This window comes from Lepidochelys olivacea (genome assembly GCF_965140295.1).
Source record: "Lepidochelys olivacea isolate rLepOli2 genome assembly, chromosome: 4".
In the NCBI taxonomy this organism is placed as follows: domain Eukaryota; kingdom Metazoa; phylum Chordata; order Testudines; family Cheloniidae; genus Lepidochelys; species Lepidochelys olivacea.
Window position 1 is genome coordinate 144,881,813 of NC_140414.1, and position 18,741 is coordinate 144,900,553.

Sequence of the window (18,741 nt, forward strand, 5' to 3'; positions counted from 1 at the left end):
TATGCAGTGTTTTTGTAGCCATGTTGGTCGCAGGATATTAGAAAGACAAGGTAGGTGAGGTAATGTCTTCTACTGGGCCAACCCACACACCTGCAGGAGTTTGCGCTTGCAGGATGAATAGTTTACATATTTGAACCTGTGTCCCAGGGACAGAGATAAAAACATTAAACCAGATCCCTTTCTGACATTGTTACTGAATGAGAATAAAACCCTAATGAGAATACAAGATATTTTATTCCAATAAAAGATATTATCTCATCCACCTTGTCTCTCTAGAAAAGGGAGTTGGTATTCACTCTTCTGTCTTTCAACACTTCAAGAGACAATGGCACTTGCTTGAAACACTGTGACTTCATTTGTCTTCAAGGAAAGCTTCCATTATACCGCTGTAGGTTTGGCTAATGAATAGTATAAAAATACCAGTTTCGTTTCTCTAATACTTGTTACTCCACAGCACACTCACTAATCACATCATTGAGATGCAGCTCCCTTCAGAGTGTAATGTAGCCTTGTTTAGCTAGGCAGAGCAACACCACAGCAGAGGACAGGAAGTGAAGAAGCAAACTGTGTCCACTTGAAACCACTGGGAATGTGGGAGTTAGATTGTGGGAATCTGATCCTTCTGAATGTCCTTGTTTCTTCAACAGGGATTCACAGGGAGAAAATGCCACCTATTGAATCACCAGTGCCACTTTGTGTAGCACCCCGCATGTTCCTTGGTGGTCTCCCATGTAAGTGCTGGTCTAGGCTAACCCTGCTTAGCTTATCTAATCTTCGCAGTCATGCTGAAAAGCTTGTATGCTTTGGGCCACATTTTGACACTCGTGTGCCTGAAGTTAGTGATTTCAGTGTGGGTGCTCAGCACCTCAGAAAATCAGGCCATTGTGATTCTTGGTGCTTAAATGCAGATGTAGATGCCTACTCTGAGCATCGAGATGTGAAAGTGTGGGCCTTTATATCCATCAAAAGAGGACAAAAGTCAAACGTATCTGTATGTGCTGGGGCTTGTATAACCCATTCCAGTAAACAAAGAAGGGCTGCTTCAGAACCCGAGTCCTGCTGGTTTGGTTACAGACGGTCCGTGGCCTTCCCCAGAATGCAATCTCTACCACATAAACTTCCTGATCTCCTCACTAGTGAGTAAGGAATCTCTCCCCATACAATCTACGTTAAATGCCCCCACACAGCTGACTTCAGAAGGACTTCCTCTTGGGGGGGGGGGGAGTTCTCAGCCCACTACAACAGCTGACTTTAAGGTCAAACATACATGGTTCTGGCTTGTGCCGGCCTCTGATCTTAAAAGAGACATTTTCATAGGACCGGGGTTGGGGCAATCTCCAGTTGCTGGCTAGCAAACAGTTGTCTTTATGTGCATTTATCTTCCGCTGTCCATGCGGCAGACATAATGAGGACTTCCCTGCAGAATGAACAAACTGGGGCAAAATTCTTCTTTTTTTGTTCCACGTGAAAGGGCATCAGAAGCCCTGCCCTTGACCAGTCGTGATTCTGTCCCTTCATCTGGTTTGCCACTGTGTGGGAGGAAGTGCCCTGCCTTTGCCTTGGGGTCACCTGTTTTCTGATGATGAACTTTGGGTTTTGATTCAGTCATGTGCGTAGGAATTGCCACTATGTGAGTGCTTGTAGGCAGTAACTTCACGTTACATGTGTTAACCTCTGAGCTTCTCTCCTGCTCACGTCTAATGTGCTAATGGCTGCAAAAAGAAAAGGAGTACTTGTGGCACCTTAGAGACTAACCAATTTATTAGAGCATAAGCTTTCGTGAGCTACAGCTCACTTCATCAGATGCAGTATCTGCGGGCCAAACACAGTGCATTGTTGCACTTCAAAAGGACCATCCTTTCCACTCCCTCCTTAATTTCACGCCACTGTCTTAGGGTCAGAGTGTTGCCAACTCTCACGATTTCACTGCAAGCTTTGCAATATCTGATATTTTTCTTAAAACCCCAACTCCTGAAGAGAAGTGATTAGGTAAGAATCTTGGCTTTCATTAATAAAAACCAAACTTTCTAGTCCTCATAATTGTGGAGAAAAATTTCAAAACATGTTCTGAGTGGCCCCAATGGCTCAGAAACCACTAGGCAAATAAAAAGATTTTTTTTTTAATCTCCTGGTTTTAATCCCACCTAAGGCGTGTGCATCAAACTCGGATACCAAGCACAGAGAAAGCATCTGAAACGGGCACAACGCTAGAGCCTGAATGTCCACGATAATCAGCTGCTGCTGCTTTTTTTCGGTAGAAAAAACTGAATGTAAAATTCGCTTCTCGGGGTGACATTTTTTTTTAATATCAATCTGAGAATAAGCATCCATGGCCACATGGTAAATCCCTGAACAGAGACATTGGATAGAAGGAGCCCTAAATTCCCCCACTAATCCTCCACATGAAATTCACAGGTAAATTACGCTAGTGAGATTTAAAGCATGTTATTCTCTAAGTGGCCATCTATCATTATGCAAACCCGATCTGCAGTGAAAGGGGTAAAAAGAAAAGGAGTACTTGTGGCACCTGAGAGACTAACCAATTTATTTGAGCATGAAGAAGTGAGCTGTAGCTCACGAAAGCTCATGCTCAAATAAATTGGTTAGTCTCTCAGGTGCCACAAGTCCTCCTTTTCTTTTTGCGAATACAGACTAACACGGCTGCTACTCTGAAAAGTGAAATGGGTAACCCCTTAGCAGTCAAAAGGATTGTGTGGAAAGCTTCCCTTCACATCCCTCTGCCAGTGCTGCTTATGCCCTGCCTGGAGCACTTCCCGTTCCCACCATCCCAACCCTGCAGTGGCGAATTAGCCACTGGGCCAACAGGGCCTATGCCCAGGAGCCCCAGCTAATTGGGGGGGCCCTGAAAAATGGGCACACCCCAACCCACTCTGCCCACCCAGCACTCCTGCCAGGGAGCGAAGTCAGGGCATGGGTGCTTGCCTCACTCCGCCCACCCGGTGCTCCTGCAGGGGAGTGGTGCAACCCTCCGTACCCCAACCCAGGTCCCCGGCAGGAGTGCCGGGCAGGCAGAGTGGGGCCAGCCCCCCTCGCACGGACCCCATTTCCCAGCAGGAGCGGCGGGGGGGTCAGAGGTGGAGGAGACTGCAGGTGGAAGGGGTGGGGAGAGGCCCCCACTTGCTCTAGCCCAGGGCCACCCTGTACCTATGATGAATGTGACCAATGCTGCCCACTGGGTCCCCCTTTAACCGCCACATCAAGACTTCGCTTTTGGAGCCCTTCACAGCTTCTGCTCTGCCTACATCTCAGACTTTGTCTCCTATTGTGTCTCCCCGGGCCTCTGCACACCACCGGTGAGGCCCCTCTCAATTCCCTGTCCCTTTCCTTCTCCTCCATTTGTGGGCATTTCCCCACATGGCACAGGGCACCCTTTCAATCCCAGACATCCCAACCTGTCAAACGTCACAAGAAGTAAACTTGTATTTTTTTTAAAAAAAAACTCAAAATGGAAAAATAACGAGTGTTTTTTAAACAATTCCCACCTCTGGCTCTCTGGTGCAACCTGACTTATTGCTTTCTTTTAGGCTGTAAGCTCTTTGGGGCAGAGGCTGTATCTCTGTGTACGGAGCACTTTGCCAGCTCTAGCCAGATTGCATGATGGCTTTGTGATGCAGATTAAGGTCCCTCCCGGAGGAGGATGAAAGCACATGTGTAACAGCCTATTCCTTGTATCCCCCCCTCCAAGCCCTCAAGCTTTCTCCTTTAACACCTTGAAGGGGGGTGGGGGGACTGTTTTCTAGCCACTAATGCAAAAGCAAAAAAGCACCTTGGCGATTCTTGACTTTCCCTTCATCACCAGACAGTATTGAAAGCTCTTAGGGAATGTCATTCCTCCATTTCAAATTCCATACTTTAAAGTGCCAAACAAAAGGCCATGATCAAAGCAGAGTCAGAAAGAAATGAGTCACTAAAGCCCTCGATAGCACAAAGTAATCACTGGCTAAATGGCTTGGCACCCAGCAGCTGTGCAAGTATCTTTGATCCCTGCATTTCTCGTGCATTTCTCAGCCTCACTTCCCACAGTTTATGCTTTTGTTTGGTTACGTACATTGTGCCAAATCTATGCATCATTGTTATTAACTATGCTGCACAACACAGCCACTCAGAACTTCCTGGTGACATCCAGATCCTCCTGCTCCAAAAGCCTTTGAACTACGGGCGAATCTCTGTTTGGTATGAGCAGTATAAGGCCGATGACATATATTCAGGCAGTTTTGATTCCTTCCAGCAGAGGGCATGGGTGAACACAGAAGCCTGTTCATTATGACACTTGTCAGTGAGACCATTTAAAGAATGATCCACCTGAGTTTTCTAAGCTTCATGGAGAAAATTCAGTATGAAAAAATGTTGGGGTCTTTCCCACTCTTTCACTCTACATACTGGTAATTGTTTATGGGGATTTGTGGAATGACCCAATTTGCTGATCCACATAATGGAGGAGAGAGAGTTGACTTATTTGTGAGAGAGAGAACACCTCAGATAGGGAATGTGGCTGTCCAGGAAGTGAAGAGACCCCCATGGTACAGAAGTGCCGTAGAGAGCATATTTCTAGTTGGTGCCCGAGGCCGAGAGGGTTAGCAAGCCTAACACATCCCCAAAGCTCTTCTTCCGCTGTTGGGGCTACGGATGCTCCTGGCGTAAGTGCCATCCATAGGTGGCTCGGCGGAGGCTGAGCGCCCCCTCCTGCAAAGGACACTGATGTGCATCTGTCTTCCTGCCACTGTTGCAGTGGGTGAATTTGGACCCAGCGATTTAGGGGAAAGCCGTCGTGGAAACCCTGCCACCTGTCAGAGCAACAGAAAAATTAGCTGCCTGGCAAAAGTGGTTTGAAATAGTCGAACAAACCTGCGCTGGGGAGCCTGGAGTCCGAGATATTTCCAAACCTTGCCACGTGACTCTGTGAAAATAACCTCTTGAAGGCCTGGGTCTGTTGTGTCTTACCACTGCATATAAAATACCTTTGTGTCTAGCAGCCAGTGCTACAGACTCATCCTGGGATCTGATAGTCAAGCCAGGCACTTTCTAGCTCTCCCAGCGTTGTCACTGTGACACTTTCTGGGGCTACCCAGGGTTGGGAGACACCTGACTGCCACCTGCCTTTAGTGCCAGGAAGCCTTGTTTGTGCCTGCCGTGGGTCTGCTCCCAACTCCACCTGCCACCAGGAACACAAGCACTGCTCTCTCTCTGCAGGTTAGTGACAGGCACACCCCACCTCCGAGCATCTCCCTGGAGGATCCAGCCCCATTCCACTGGACACTCATGATATTTCCAGATTCGCTGCTCCCAAAGGAATAGTACACCTCAGCTTACCAGTCCCACGTGAGATCACTGCTCTGCTTAGCACACAGAACATAGATATGCTTATAGTGAAAACAAGCCAAACTTTATTTAACAAAGAATAGAGATTTGAGTGATAGCAAGTAGAAGTATTGGAAACAAAGGGTTATATATAAAATAAAATCATCACTGGCTTTCTAGAGCCTAGACTTACTTAACTAAATACTTCCGTGTCTTCTAGGGCAGTGCTCACCCCAAAGTCCTTCCAGCAGTTTTCATCCAGGCCTGGCTGGGATCCTTTTCTCATGAGATGAAAAGTGGTGCTTGCTTGTCCCCTAGGTAAAGAATCCAGGGTGTACCTCTGTACACCCTTATACCCCCTAAAGTTCATTGTCTTCACTCCTAAACAGCCTACTCCTCTGTTTTGCTTTGTTTTCCTGCAGATTTTCTCTCATATGTATTTTCCACACTCTTGATGAGGATCTGGCGCAGTATGCAATTAGCTGCCCATGGTAGGACATACAATGCACAGTACACACATGACCAGACAGAGAGAGAGAAGGGTCTGCTATACCCTTGCCTGAAGGGAACCTGTCCAAGGCCTGTCACCGCCTTGGGACTGGTCTTTAACCTCAAGGGTTTAAGACCATAATTTCCAGGATAGATACTTTAACTCCTTCACTATTATCCATATGTACATTTTTGAAATGATTATCTTGAGCAGTGAGCTACTGCCTCTTGGCAGAGACATCACATGCCACCCTTTGGCAAAATAATATGTATACAGGGAAGCCCTGTAAAACCCTATGCATCCCTCACACCATCTGTCAGTTGACACCAAGGGGTCCTTGAGCCACAGTCCCCAGCAATAAAGATTCTGCAAGCCACATTGTTACATCCATGCAATCTCATTGTCTCCACATTTTGTCTGTTGACTTCAATAGGATTGCCTGGGTAAAATTTGGCACTGCAAATTGGAATTCAATTAGCAGTTCTATTGGTGATGCATGACGCAAAGTAGAATCAGGCTCCCGCTCCCTGTGTTGGCTTTGCAAGGGTCACAGTAGTAAAATGTAATAAAAGCTTATTCTGGCAGCAGATCTGACTTCTGGACACACCCAGGCATCAGGTTTGGTTAGTGAAAGGTGCCGTTTGTACAGTGTAACATTTCAATGCAGCCCACGCTCATTGCAGGCTAGTACAGTCAACCCACATGTGTTCTTATACAGCCAAATCCATGGTCATGCATCGTGGGGAAAGGAAAAGGCCCGGTTTGTAAAACTGAGGGCTAAAGTCTGGAAAGCAGTGACTCTGAAAAGGACTTGAGCTGAATGTGAGCTCCCAGGACAACACAATCCTTGGATCCATAAACAGGGGAATCCTGAGTAGAAGTAGGAAGGCGTTATTACCACTATATATGGTAGTAGTGAGACCAGTGCATATTTTTAAAAGGATGCTGAAAAATTGGAAAGGGGTCAGTAAAATGTTATAAGAATGATTCCAAGTCTTGTAAACATGCCATACGTTGAGATCCTTGAGAAGCTCGGTCTATTCAAAGAGATGATTAAGAGGCTGTTTAATAATCGTTGGTAAGTACCTACAGAGGGAGAAGATTTCTGAAAGCAGAGGGCTCTTTAATCTAGCAGATAAAGGCACAAGATTTGGTGACTGGAAGTTTGAAGTTAGAAAAATTCAAACTGGAAATATGATGCAAATTTTTAACAGCAATGGTAAATAATCATGGAACAGGTGTGGTAAGATCACTGGGAGTCTTTAAATTGAGGTTGGATATCTTTCTAAATTATCTATTCTAATTCAGTCAAAAGTAGTTTGGTTAGATGGAAAAATCACTGGTCAAGGTTCTTTGGCCTGTGTTATGCAGGAAATCAGACTAGATTACCCTAATATTCCCTGGCCCCATAGTAGATGTTATCAGTCTCTGCCCCAGGCCTTATAATCTATTGAAAAGTAACACGGGATGCAGTTATGGCTGACTTCCCTGCATCCAGCACTGGCAGGAAGTTGTTAATCAGATGGAATCATGATAAACACATGGAGAAGATGGAGGAATTAAAAGCATGCAAGGTTTGTGCACCCCGACCCTGCAGTCTCCATTCAGGCAAAGTCAGAGCTTTGAGTGCAAGATTGGACCATTTATTTCCAGATCTTGCTCTTCCTTTCACTGCAACAGCTTGGTGTCAGTGGGGCTGTACAGATGCCATAAGGAGAATTCTGCCCAGGAGTTTTGTGGAAGGGGAAATCTCCAAGCTGCTCTCACATTAGCAAATCCCACTTTCCTTCCTGATTCTGGCTTTTAACGAGAGAGAGTTTCAATTTTGGGGAGCTAAGGGGAGCTTCATGGAAGTTCTCTTTGATCTGAAAAGAAGAGAGCAGGGTTTGCTGTCTTTAAATGTATTTTTAATTGTTTTTCTTTTTTTGGAGAGCAGTCCTCAGCCTTATAAAAATAAACATGGCACTGCGGGGTTCTGGTTCCATTTTTGAATTTTATCCCTATTAACAATATGGTTTCATTTACTGTCAGTAAAAAAAAAAAAGGAATTCTGAAATAACATAGGAGAGCTTTAGAAGCCAGTTACAGTCTGCATAGACCATCTTACTGCAGGAACGAAAGAGGATAAAAACCTACTTGATTGCTTGTCCATCTCCCGCAGGGTAGGCTGTGACTTCTTTGATTGTACAGCACCATGGACCCCGGGTCCTGTCTGGCATCTCTAGATGCTGCTGTAATACAGAGAATAATCATGCTCATCATGAGCTACAACTGCACTGGATTTTAGCCGCATTTGTTTGAAAATGCCATTTGGTAGGTGCTCTGGGTTCCACCATCCCATTCCGGGTGAATTCATAGATTATGGGGCCAGAACGGACCATTATGATCAATTAGTCTGACCTACATAACATGGGCCATGGATCCTCACCCAGCAAGTTCTGCATCAACACTTGTGTTTGAACTCTGCCATCATCACCTCTCTTTTTACTCCTGCCCCATAGAACAAGAGAACCAAGCCCAGATCCCCTTCCCCCACCGCCTCATGGTGGAGCCTCAGTCAATACATGTTGACCCTCCCCTCTAGAAGACTGTTTTTTGGGGGTTGGGTTTTTTTTTTTTTTTTGGCTGAGCGATTAGCTGTATGCCAAATCCATCTGGTCCTGTCTCCCCTAGCTGCCTTCCATATCATTACAGGATCCCTGGCAGGAAGCCTAGACCTGTCTCCCTCCTTACACCCTTAGGAGCACATTCCTTTCTACACCTTTTCCTGAGCCGGGAGAGAAATGATTATCAACCCCCAACACAAAGCATCTGCTTTCTGCCTGCTTCTGCTTCACTGGACGTGCGTGTACGTTACACCCATGTCAGCAGCGAATGCAAAACACACACAACCCCCAACCTCGCAGACCCGCACACAACATGGGCTGATTAAACTTTCAGCTCCCAGAGCCTGTATCACACGCTTTCTCTCTGTCTCCACAGTCCCAGCTGTGACCGCCGCACCATTTGTTCTGCCAGCCCACGCCAGCTCTTGAAGCCAGTTCTTTATCACCCCAATTAGCCTTGTCTGTACTGATTAGAGGAGAGAGGCTTCCACGGCAGGGGACAGACGGGGGGAATAGAACTTACTCACAGCGGCCACCAGCAAGAGGCTTTCCCATTAAAGTGCCTTTGTTCCCCTCAAGGGATACATTTCACTGGGTCAAGAGCGTGGCTGGAAAGCCGGCTCTGCCATGCTGGGTTATGCTCATTTATAAACAGATGCTTGAGGAGGGACAGAGGGTGGATTTGTTTTAAATGCACCTGGTAATCTGCTGGAGGGAGGATGCAGGCTTGTCAGAACTGCCTCGAATCCCAGAACATAAGAGTGCAAGGAATAATACTGAGGCAGACCAGCCAGCTTGACTTAACAAGAGCAGGAATAGTATGGCTCGTTCCCTGCTGTGAAAAGCACCTTTTCTGCTTTGCTGTGCGTCCAGGTCATTTCCCAGGACCGAGCCAACTCCTGCGGACGTCGACGGTGAAGGTTTCTTTGGCAGGAGCAGGGTAGGCTTTGCTTCTCCTTGGTTTGGCATTTCACATTACCGAGTGGGTTTCCCACCCTTGAGGCTGCCATGTTCTCTCCCTGACCCTTTTCAGCACTCTTTGGGGACAGGGATTGTAAACTCCAGTTCCCTTCTGTGGGTTCTTGACCCGTTCTCCCACTGCTCAAGTCCCTTTTCTCCCAGGCCTCCCAGCAACTATTATCCCTGATTTAGTGGGGGATCTCTCCTCCCCCTCCCCCCAAGTCTGCTGTGTGTAGCTGAGCTCCCACGTGGAAAGGAGAACCGGCACCATTATAACCACACCTCGCAAAGGATGCTTCTTGGGGAGGGACAGAGATGAGTCACCCCATATGAGTGGGTTTGGGGACCCAGCAGACATACATCTCCCCCCCCCCATGTACCCAGTGAAGTGGGGCCGTACTCCCTGTTCCTTGGAGCACCCTTTCTTGTGGACCTATCTCTTTAAAGGGGATTCATGGGGTGGCCATGACCAAGGAAGAGCCTGGTAGCAGGACTTCAGTGCAGCTGTGCTACTAGGGAGCTAGATAGGGGTGGTCACCAGGGTCCAGAGCAGCTGTAAGGGTGCAGAGCCTCTACACCAATTATCATGACCTGCAGATCCCCCAGAGTTTGGGGCTGGGTGCTAGATCCTATTCCAAAGCCTGGAGGCATACCCTGCTCTCCCCAACAGATCTGCATAGGACTTCCTCCCCCTGAGCCCCACCCCTTGTGGGTGAGGAGAGGGGTGGTGATGTGACCCTTGGTGCCAAATCGAATCCATGATGCTGCAGTCAGTGGTGAGCCAGTTCAGAGAGTGGAGGGCCAGGGAGATGTGTTCCTGGCCATCTGAGTTGCTAAGCAGGTGGGTGCTTCCTTTGCACCCCTGGAGCTTTTTCAGGGCACAGGGCTTCATTCCTCATTGTAACAAGCTGCAAGAGCCAAACCTTGGAGATCACAAATGTGCAGATCACGGTGGCCAGGCTAGTGTTTGATAGGGTGGGCTGTGGTCTTCTGGACAGGTAAAGAGGGAAGTTTGGAGCTTTTCTCCCTTCAGGACTATTTGGGAACCTAGTAGCACTTAGGAGTCTAGAAGGACCCTGGGCTGTGGACCACTTAACATGAAGGCAAATGCCTTGAAAAGAGAGGAAGTCAGTTCTCTGGAGCATTTCCCTCTTCCCACCAGCATCACCACAGTCATTTGGCTTTAGCTGGCTGCTCTTTCTCCGGGAGCTGATTTTGGCCAGGCACAGAGGGAGCTGGGTGATGATGCCGTTTGCATTTGATGTGAAGTATCTGTACAGCTGGGTATCGTCTCCATGCTGCAGGAACTCCAGCCTCTGTTGTCTCGCCAGCAGTTCCAACAGCTTCATGGAGATGTTGCGTCGTGTGTGGAAGAGGATTGAGCCTGGTAGTGCACTGCAGGTGAGAGGTATAGAGACACATGCACCAATGCCCACAGCAGCCCTCAGAGTTATCTGGGAGGAAGTCCCTGATTCAGGCATTTCCATTCACTCGAGACCTTCTTGGAGATGAGGCAAAAGTATTTGCTGATCATTGGTATCAAATGCTACAGAGGCCCAGCAGGATGAGGATGGATGGACTCCCCTGGGATCTGGACAGCGGGTGGACATCTGTCAGAACCAAGAGTCTCAGTACCATTCCCTGGCCCAAAGCCAGGCTGAGCAGATTCCAGGATATTGGCAGCTGATCTAACAACATACACTGAACTATATTAAACTACGCTTTTAACACCAAAACGGGGGTGGAAAGTACGGTGCATGGGTTTGTGGAGGTAGCCAAGCTAATGCTGCTGCTGAGACTTTTAACTACTGCTTTCCCTGACTTGCAAGTCTACTGCCTGAAAGTATCACCACCTTATTTTCCCCCATTAGATTTCCAAACGACGGGAATAGCCCCCTGGGTGCATTTCTCATCAATGCACTTCTGGTACCTCTACTAAGTACTTTGTTCCTTTATCTGCCCCGGAACCACATCCGCACTTCTGGGAGTGCACACGGGGCAGTGCTTATAACCTCTCCCCAGCTGCCTTTATTGGAGTCATGCAGGGCTGGACTGGCCTCAGGGCTCCCCGTCCCCCAGTGCCAGAGATCTCCCAGTCAGTTATTCCAGTCTAACGGGGGCATGCGTGGGCCCAACAGTGCATGGCAATAAAATGCACCCAGGGCACCTATGATCGTTTACACAGCAGTTTTACCCCTATCATCTGCTAAGGGTCTCTGGAAAGAGACCCCTCCCACTGCCTGGACTTCCTGTGCTATGAATTCGGTCTCTCCCCCGTCGGCTTTGCCTTCTTCCTGGTCAAACAGCATCTCGTCTCCACTGTCCCCTCGGCTCCCACACCAGCATTACCAGCCACCTCTTCGCCATCCTTAATCCCCTCCTACTGCCTTCCCTCCCCCACCCCAGTGCCTGCCTCCCTCGCTGTGCAGTATCAGGCGGGACTCGGCTGTGTGGCGGGAGTGTGCTGTAGCCCTTACAGGGGTGTCTTCCTCAGTGGAGGCAGGGGGCCCCAGGAGACCAGAGCGCCCCCGGGGCGATGCAGGTCCACACTTACTGCAGGGCTGTGCATACAGTGCAAAATTTCGCCCAGTGGTTCTCAACCAGGGGTATGCATATCCCTGGGGTACACAGAGCTCTTCCAGGGGGCACATCAACTCATCTAGAGATTTGTCTAGTTTTTACAACAGGCTACAGAAAAAGCACTAGCTAAGTCAGTGCAAACTACAATTTCATACAGACAATGACTTGTTTATACTGCTCTATACACTAGACACTGAAATGCAAGTACAATGTTTACATTCCAGTTGATTTATTTTATGATGATATGGTAAAAATGAGAAAGTCGGCAATTTTTCAGTACGAGTGTGCCTGTGACACTTTTGTATTGTTATGTCTGGTTTTGTAAGCAAGTGTTTTTTAAGTGAGGTGAAACCTTGGGTACGCAAGACAGATCAGACTCCTGAAAAGGGTACAGTAGTCTGGAAAAGTTGAGAGCTACTGATCTAGCCCATAACTTGCTGTCCCTAGAAATCCCCCTCTGTGTTGAGGGTCAAATTCATCATTCCCACATAAAGCCCATTGTCTGGGGCATTGTGCAGAGAGCTAAGTGGCGCTATGAATTCACACCCCAAGCCTATGCAAGCGGAAACCACAGCTCCTCCTGACTCACTGTTCCATCCACCAGGTTCAGATAGCAGCTGCTGCCACTTTGTGCATCCTCCTCGGGCAGGATCCTGCGGTTGCTCCATCTTCAGCAACTGCCTCTGCACTGGTTTGAATCGGCTGCAGCATACTCCCTTGCATGCCTGTTCCACCGATTCACCCAGCTCTGTATCCTCACCGTGAGGTTGAAGTGGTGCATGTAGCTTTACACAAGGTGAATTTCCCATCCTGACCTAACTGTGTGGGTGTGTTAACAGAGCACAGAATTAGGTCATGAGGTGAGTCTGTGACTAACCTCTAGGTATATATCTCCCTTACCTATGTCTTTTAGCTAGGTAATTCTAAGGCACTTCTCGCTGTGATATTTAATACTGATCTGTGAAACTGCACTACATCGATGTGTAAAAAAAACTTTTCTTTCCATACCAGAGGGGAAAAAATAGAAAGAAAAGCTCTCTCAGAGCCAGCCAGATCAGAGTTAATCCTGGTATCAAAATGGCGGCTGTCACTTCTCCTGTACAATTAGAGGAAAGGCTATTCTATCCTTGTTGAGTAGCTTCCCCCTGTTATAATGCTCTACTTTGTGTTTCAGTAAAAGAAGAAATGGTGAAGCTGCTAATAATGGCACTAAAAGAAAATATGCTACATCTGTTATGGATAGCAGTACAAAATTAGCTGATCACACCTCTGACACCCAAGATGTCTTCACTTAAAATACTCGTTGGCTTACTTTACATAATTTGCTGATTATATTTAAAAGAAATACAATTTTGCAATTACTGTTCTTTCTGGTGTGCTATCTATGCATCATTTTCTTTTTATGTTTATATATTTCTCCTTCATTAGTGCAGTCTGAAGGGTGATTAGATCCCTTCAAACATTTTACAGAGGTTAAACGTTGATTAAGATTTAATTATTACTGTAAATAGCTTGGAATGACATATGGTGCAAAAACCTGACATATGTGCATTTGAATAAATGAAGTGCTATTTCCCATGATGCCTCAGTGGCTGTTTAACAGCTTTGCTGAAGGGTTATGTTGCACCTCATGTTAAGATTGCTTTGATGTTATATTTTGTTGGGTTTGTGCAGCTGAAAAGCGAAGAACAGTTTTTCCAGTTTTTAAAAACATTGAATATTTTAAATACCTAAATTGTTTTGCACAAATTTTTGCTAATTTGTCTAACTAGGTTAAACATTTTCAAAAGCATTTAGATTTTAACGTGGGTTCCTAGCATTGTGTCAGCTACAGCACTGATTAAATGGATAGGATTTTTCAAAATATGATACTGGAAGGTGCAGTGTCCTGTTTCTGGGGAGATCCTGGCCTGGATTGGACAATAAGAATTCCTCCTACCCACCCCAATCTCGTCCTCCAAGTACAGAGGTTCTGACTATTTTTGGATCACAGAAAAGCTTTTTTGTAAGTCTGATTGGAAAAAATAAAAGAGATTTCACAGAGAGAGAAAGTGCAGCGGAGAATGGGAAAACGCTGCCTTTAAAATATTCAGCATGAAGATCCACTGATAAACTTTTCAAAGATTTATATAGTATATTATTTAGTCTGTTATATAGTGTATTATGTTCTTTAATGCTTCTTTATCGTGCCATAGGTGTGCATAGTGCTTTACAGAGAGAAGTGTAGGACAGGAAGGGACCTCAAGAGGTCATCTAGTCCCATCCCCTGGACTCATGGCAGGACTAAGGAAGACATGGGATAAAATCTTGGTCCAACTGAAATCATCTGGACTTTTGCCACCAACTTCAACAAGGCTAGGATTTCCCTGCTAGTCCCCATCCTGAGACTTTAGGGCCCTGATCCTGGAATTGGATCTGAACATGCAGACTCTTGCTCCCACAAGGAGTGCCCCATTGACTTCACTGGGTCTTGGCACAGTCAAAAGGGTGGTGTTAGGCTGCTCAATACCTTTGTGAATCCGACCCAAAGCATCCATCCATGTGGATCCAACTGCAGGATTGGGGACTGGATTGGATCTGACATGATGGAGGGAGAGGTGGCATCAGGCAAGGGAAAGGGAAATGTATGTAAAATAAGACAATAGAGTTTCTTTTTTTTAAAAAAAATGTGTTGTGTGGCTGTTTAATATAGAATTTCAAGAGTTGGAAAGGGCGGGAATATGAGTCATTTCACATACCATAATGCAATATAAACTGGCATGATAAGAGCATGAGTAGGGCAACAAAAATGATTAGGGGACTGGAACACATGACTTATGAGGAGAGGCTGAGGGAACTGGGATTGTTTAGTCTGCGGAAGAGAAGAATGAGGGGGGATTTGATAGCTGCTTTCAACTACCTGAAAGGGGTTCCAAAGAGGATGGATCTAGACTGTTCTCAGTGGTAGCTGATGACAGAACAAGGAGTAATGGTCTCAAGTTGCAGTGGGGGAGGTTTAGGTTGGATATTAGGAAAAACTTTTTCACTAGGAGGGTGGTGAAACACTGGTATGCGTTACCTAGGGAGGTGGTGGAATCTCCTTCCTTAGATATTTTTAAGGTCAGGCTTGACAAAGCCCTGGGATGGGATGATTTAGTTGGGGATTGGTCCTGCTTTGAGCAGGGGGTTGGACTGAGGTCCCTTCCAACCCTGATATTCTATGATTCTATGATAATCATGGGAAAGTACTTTGAGATCACAGGTGAAGGGCATTACTGAATTGCCAAGCACTGTTCTTGCTGCTTGTTACTAACAGCCACACTCCTGCAGTTCACAGCAGAGGACTTCCGTTGGGCCTGCTATAACTCTCCACTGAATCCTGCAGAGGTTACACCAGATTTGCACAGTTATGAGACAAGAGTCAGGCTCACTGACTTCAGTGATTTATGCCAGCATAAGTAAAATCAGAATAAAGTCAGCTAAAGTCTTGCATCTGTTTATTTATGTTATTGATGTATCATGCTCCCGTTGCTGTCAGACAATATTAGCTCAATTCTAATCTTACCTCCTCTTTGATTTGGCAGATTGAGACATCTCGACTGGAGCCAGAAATTGCAATGGCCACTACCAGTAAGACGGTTGTCTACAATAAAGGATTGTAAGTGGAAGTGGATCCTCTCAGCACAGAAGATTGGAGGAGCAGAGGGGGAAGCTCACAATTACTTCTGGGGGGAAAAATAAACAAACACTAGAACTCAGAGATAGTAACATATTACCACTCTCAGGAGCTGGGAGTGAATTAACACTTTCAGAATACTGACACCTCACATCAGTCAAAAAGATTCATATTAAAAGTTTTAAATTAGCAACAAGAACAAAAACAAATGACTTTCAAGCACGTTAGAGAACTAGCTACAATATAATGTCCTGAATTAGAAACAGCACTGCATGGAAAGGAGTTTAATGATATGTTGACATGGGTATGCCTAACTCTCTGTGAAAGTAGACTACGCAAGACAATTTTGTTTTTTAATAAGAATTAAATCTCAACACTTGGATGCTGCACAGAAATAATTCTGTAGAAATCGATTGGTGCATGAGTTAGAAGCGCTAGATAGGGCATTTGATAAGTGTACAGTATTGATTCAATGTCAATATTGCACCAGTAATCATGCACAAAAACAATGTTCCTTGGTTAGGTTTGTGACACTTTGATTCTAAACAAATAACACAATGAAGGTCATAGCCTGTGTGCCCTCCCTCCCTCTCCGACAAACAACCAGGGTGGTATCCTGGCATTCACTGGACTTACAAGACATTCTGTGTGATTCAAGCCTAATGCACTCGCATATTTGCAGGTTTTGCCCAGGCTAGCAAGCTAACGAAAAGTCAACCTGCCAAGTTAGTGCACAGAATGGGAAGAGAGCTGCTAGTATAAAGAAAACAGATCTGTCCTTTAACGTTGCATAATGGACCAAATTCTGTTCTCATTTACACTGACATACCCCTAGAGTAAATCCACTGGCTTCTGTTACATTACACTGCTATAAATGAGAGCAGAATTAGACCTAATGGTGAAGGGCCAGATCCTTGGCTGATGTAAGCCATCAGGACTCCATCCATTTCAGTGGGACTATGTTGGTTGACTCTGTCGGAGAAGCTGACTTATCACATAGATCACATTCTAGTTGCTCACACCACAGTAATTCCACTGCAGCCAGTGGAATTACTGCAGATTTAGGCTGGTGTTACAGAGCTTAGAATAGGTCCCATTGGTGCATTTCACCAGTGAATACAATTAGAATGAAAGGCTCTTTATCCAGGTACGATGGTAATGGACACTATAGAAATGCATATATTATAATGATTAAAATGCCAGGTTGGGTTTGGGGCTTTTGGGGGGAATGTATACAGATGGGGTCTTGCAATGTTTCATAGTGGCAGGCCTATGTGTTACTCCAGTTTTATGCTAGTCTGACTCCTCACTGGAGTTACACCAGTATAAACTTGGTGTTACACTGTGGTGGATCAAGCCAAAGGGATCTGATTCTGCTCCCATGCTGGTGTAAATCAGGAGTAACTGCGCAGAAGTCAGTGGAGTTACACCAGTGTCTAAAACCAGCCTAAGTGAGAGGAGAATCAGTCTCAAAGCATTCTAGCCATACTTAGCTTAGTGGACCAAATCATGTTTTCAGTTACGGTGGTGTAAATCCAGAGTAATTTCACTTATGGGTCCTATTCTGGATTTACCCCAGGGTAACAGACAGCAGAATTTAACCCAATATAGTTCTTCTAATGCACTAGATCACATGAATGTACATGAGTGAGGCAGCCAGTGTCTGCTGAGCAATAGCCAAGCCTAAGGAGTTTAGGAGACAGATGGGAATAAATGTGCTGTACCAAGGCACAGAAGTATAAGAAATAGCAAGAATGGACTTTGATGGGTGCAGAAAATGACGGGGGAAGCATATATTCTGAAGCACATTCCACCAATGCACAGATGGAACATGGAAATATTGAGCTGATGCTCCTCCCCCAAAGCGACTCCATCCTCGCCAAAGGAGCTGCCCCCCGTGCTCACCAGCATGGGAGGAGATTCAAGCCCAGGGGCGTTAGAATGGTGTATCCTGGGGGCAAGGGAGTCAGGCCTGTAAAGTCCCGTTCTGCTAGCCACACGCTGCATTATCCTCAGGACACACAGGGCCAGATACTCAGCAGGTGTAAATTGGTGCCACTCCCTTGAGATCGGTGGAACTGTACTGATTTACACCATCTGACCACCAGAAGAACTGATTCTTCACAGTCTTGTGCCTTGTGTCATTCACACGTGCACTTGCACTGGGGGCGTGATCCAAAGCCCATTCAGGTCAATGCCATACTTTCCTTGGGCTTCAGCAGGCTTTGGATCAGGCCCAAAGTGAGTGCCAGGGCCGTACCTTTTTGGTGTGGTAACATCGAACATCCACTTTGCACCGGTATCTAAAATGACACAAGGGGGAATCCAGCACAGAATCAGGCCCATTGATTCCAAGCAGCGTGTACGTGGGTTATGTGGCTCGCAGCAGCAATGAAAAGCCAGGCCTACCACTGCAGCTAGGTAAGAAATGGAGCACACAAAGAGGTGAACCGTAAAAATCCCAGCCTGCCACTGAGAAACGCAAACCGCTTTGGACAAAAACACAAATCACAGAATTAGCAAAAGAAAACTGGGGCTTTTCATTGCTGCACTGGTTGGGTGGAAGATAAAAGCCAAATAGAATCATAGAATATCAGGGTTGGAAGGGACCCCAGAAGGTCATCTAGTCCAACCCCCTGCTCAAAGCAGGACCAATTCCCAGTTAAATCATCCCAGCCAGGGCTTTGTCAAGCCTGACCTTAAAAACCTCTAAGGAAGGAGATTCTACCACCTCCCTAGGTAACGCATTCCAGTGTTTCACCACCCTCTTAGTGAAAAAGTTTTTCCTAATATCCAATCTAAACCTCCCCCACTGCAACTTGAGACCATTACTCCTCGTTCTGTCATCTGCTACCATTGAGAACAGTCTAGAGCCATCCTCTTTGGAACCCCCTTTCAGGTAGTTGAAAGCAGCTATCGAATCCCCCCTCATTCTTCTCTTCTGCAGGCTAAACAATCCCAGCTCCCTCAGCCTCTCCTCATAACTCATGTGTTCTAGACCCCTAATCATTTTTGTTGCCCTTCGCTGGACTCTCTCCAATTTATCCACATCCTTCTTGTAGTGTGGGGCCCAAAACTGGACACAGTACTCCAGATGAGGCCTCACCAATGTCGAATAGAGGGGAACGATC

The 18,741-nt window shown here is 46.2% G+C and overlaps 1 protein-coding gene across 2 annotated transcripts in view; it reads left to right on the forward strand.

The window, feature by feature from the left end:
• Positions 1 to 18,276, forward strand: part of SFXN5 (sideroflexin 5) — a 179,452-nt gene extending 161,176 nt beyond the window's left edge. For both annotated transcript variants that reach the window (XM_084625465.1, XM_084625466.1), the window contains one exon: positions 15,519 to 18,276. In XM_084625465.1, the coding sequence (XP_084481591.1) occupies positions 15,519 to 15,596 (78 nt within the window). In that variant the 3' untranslated portion in view covers positions 15,597 to 18,276. The remainder of the gene's footprint in view (positions 1 to 15,518) is intronic.
• Positions 18,277 to 18,741: the final 465 nt, after the last annotated feature.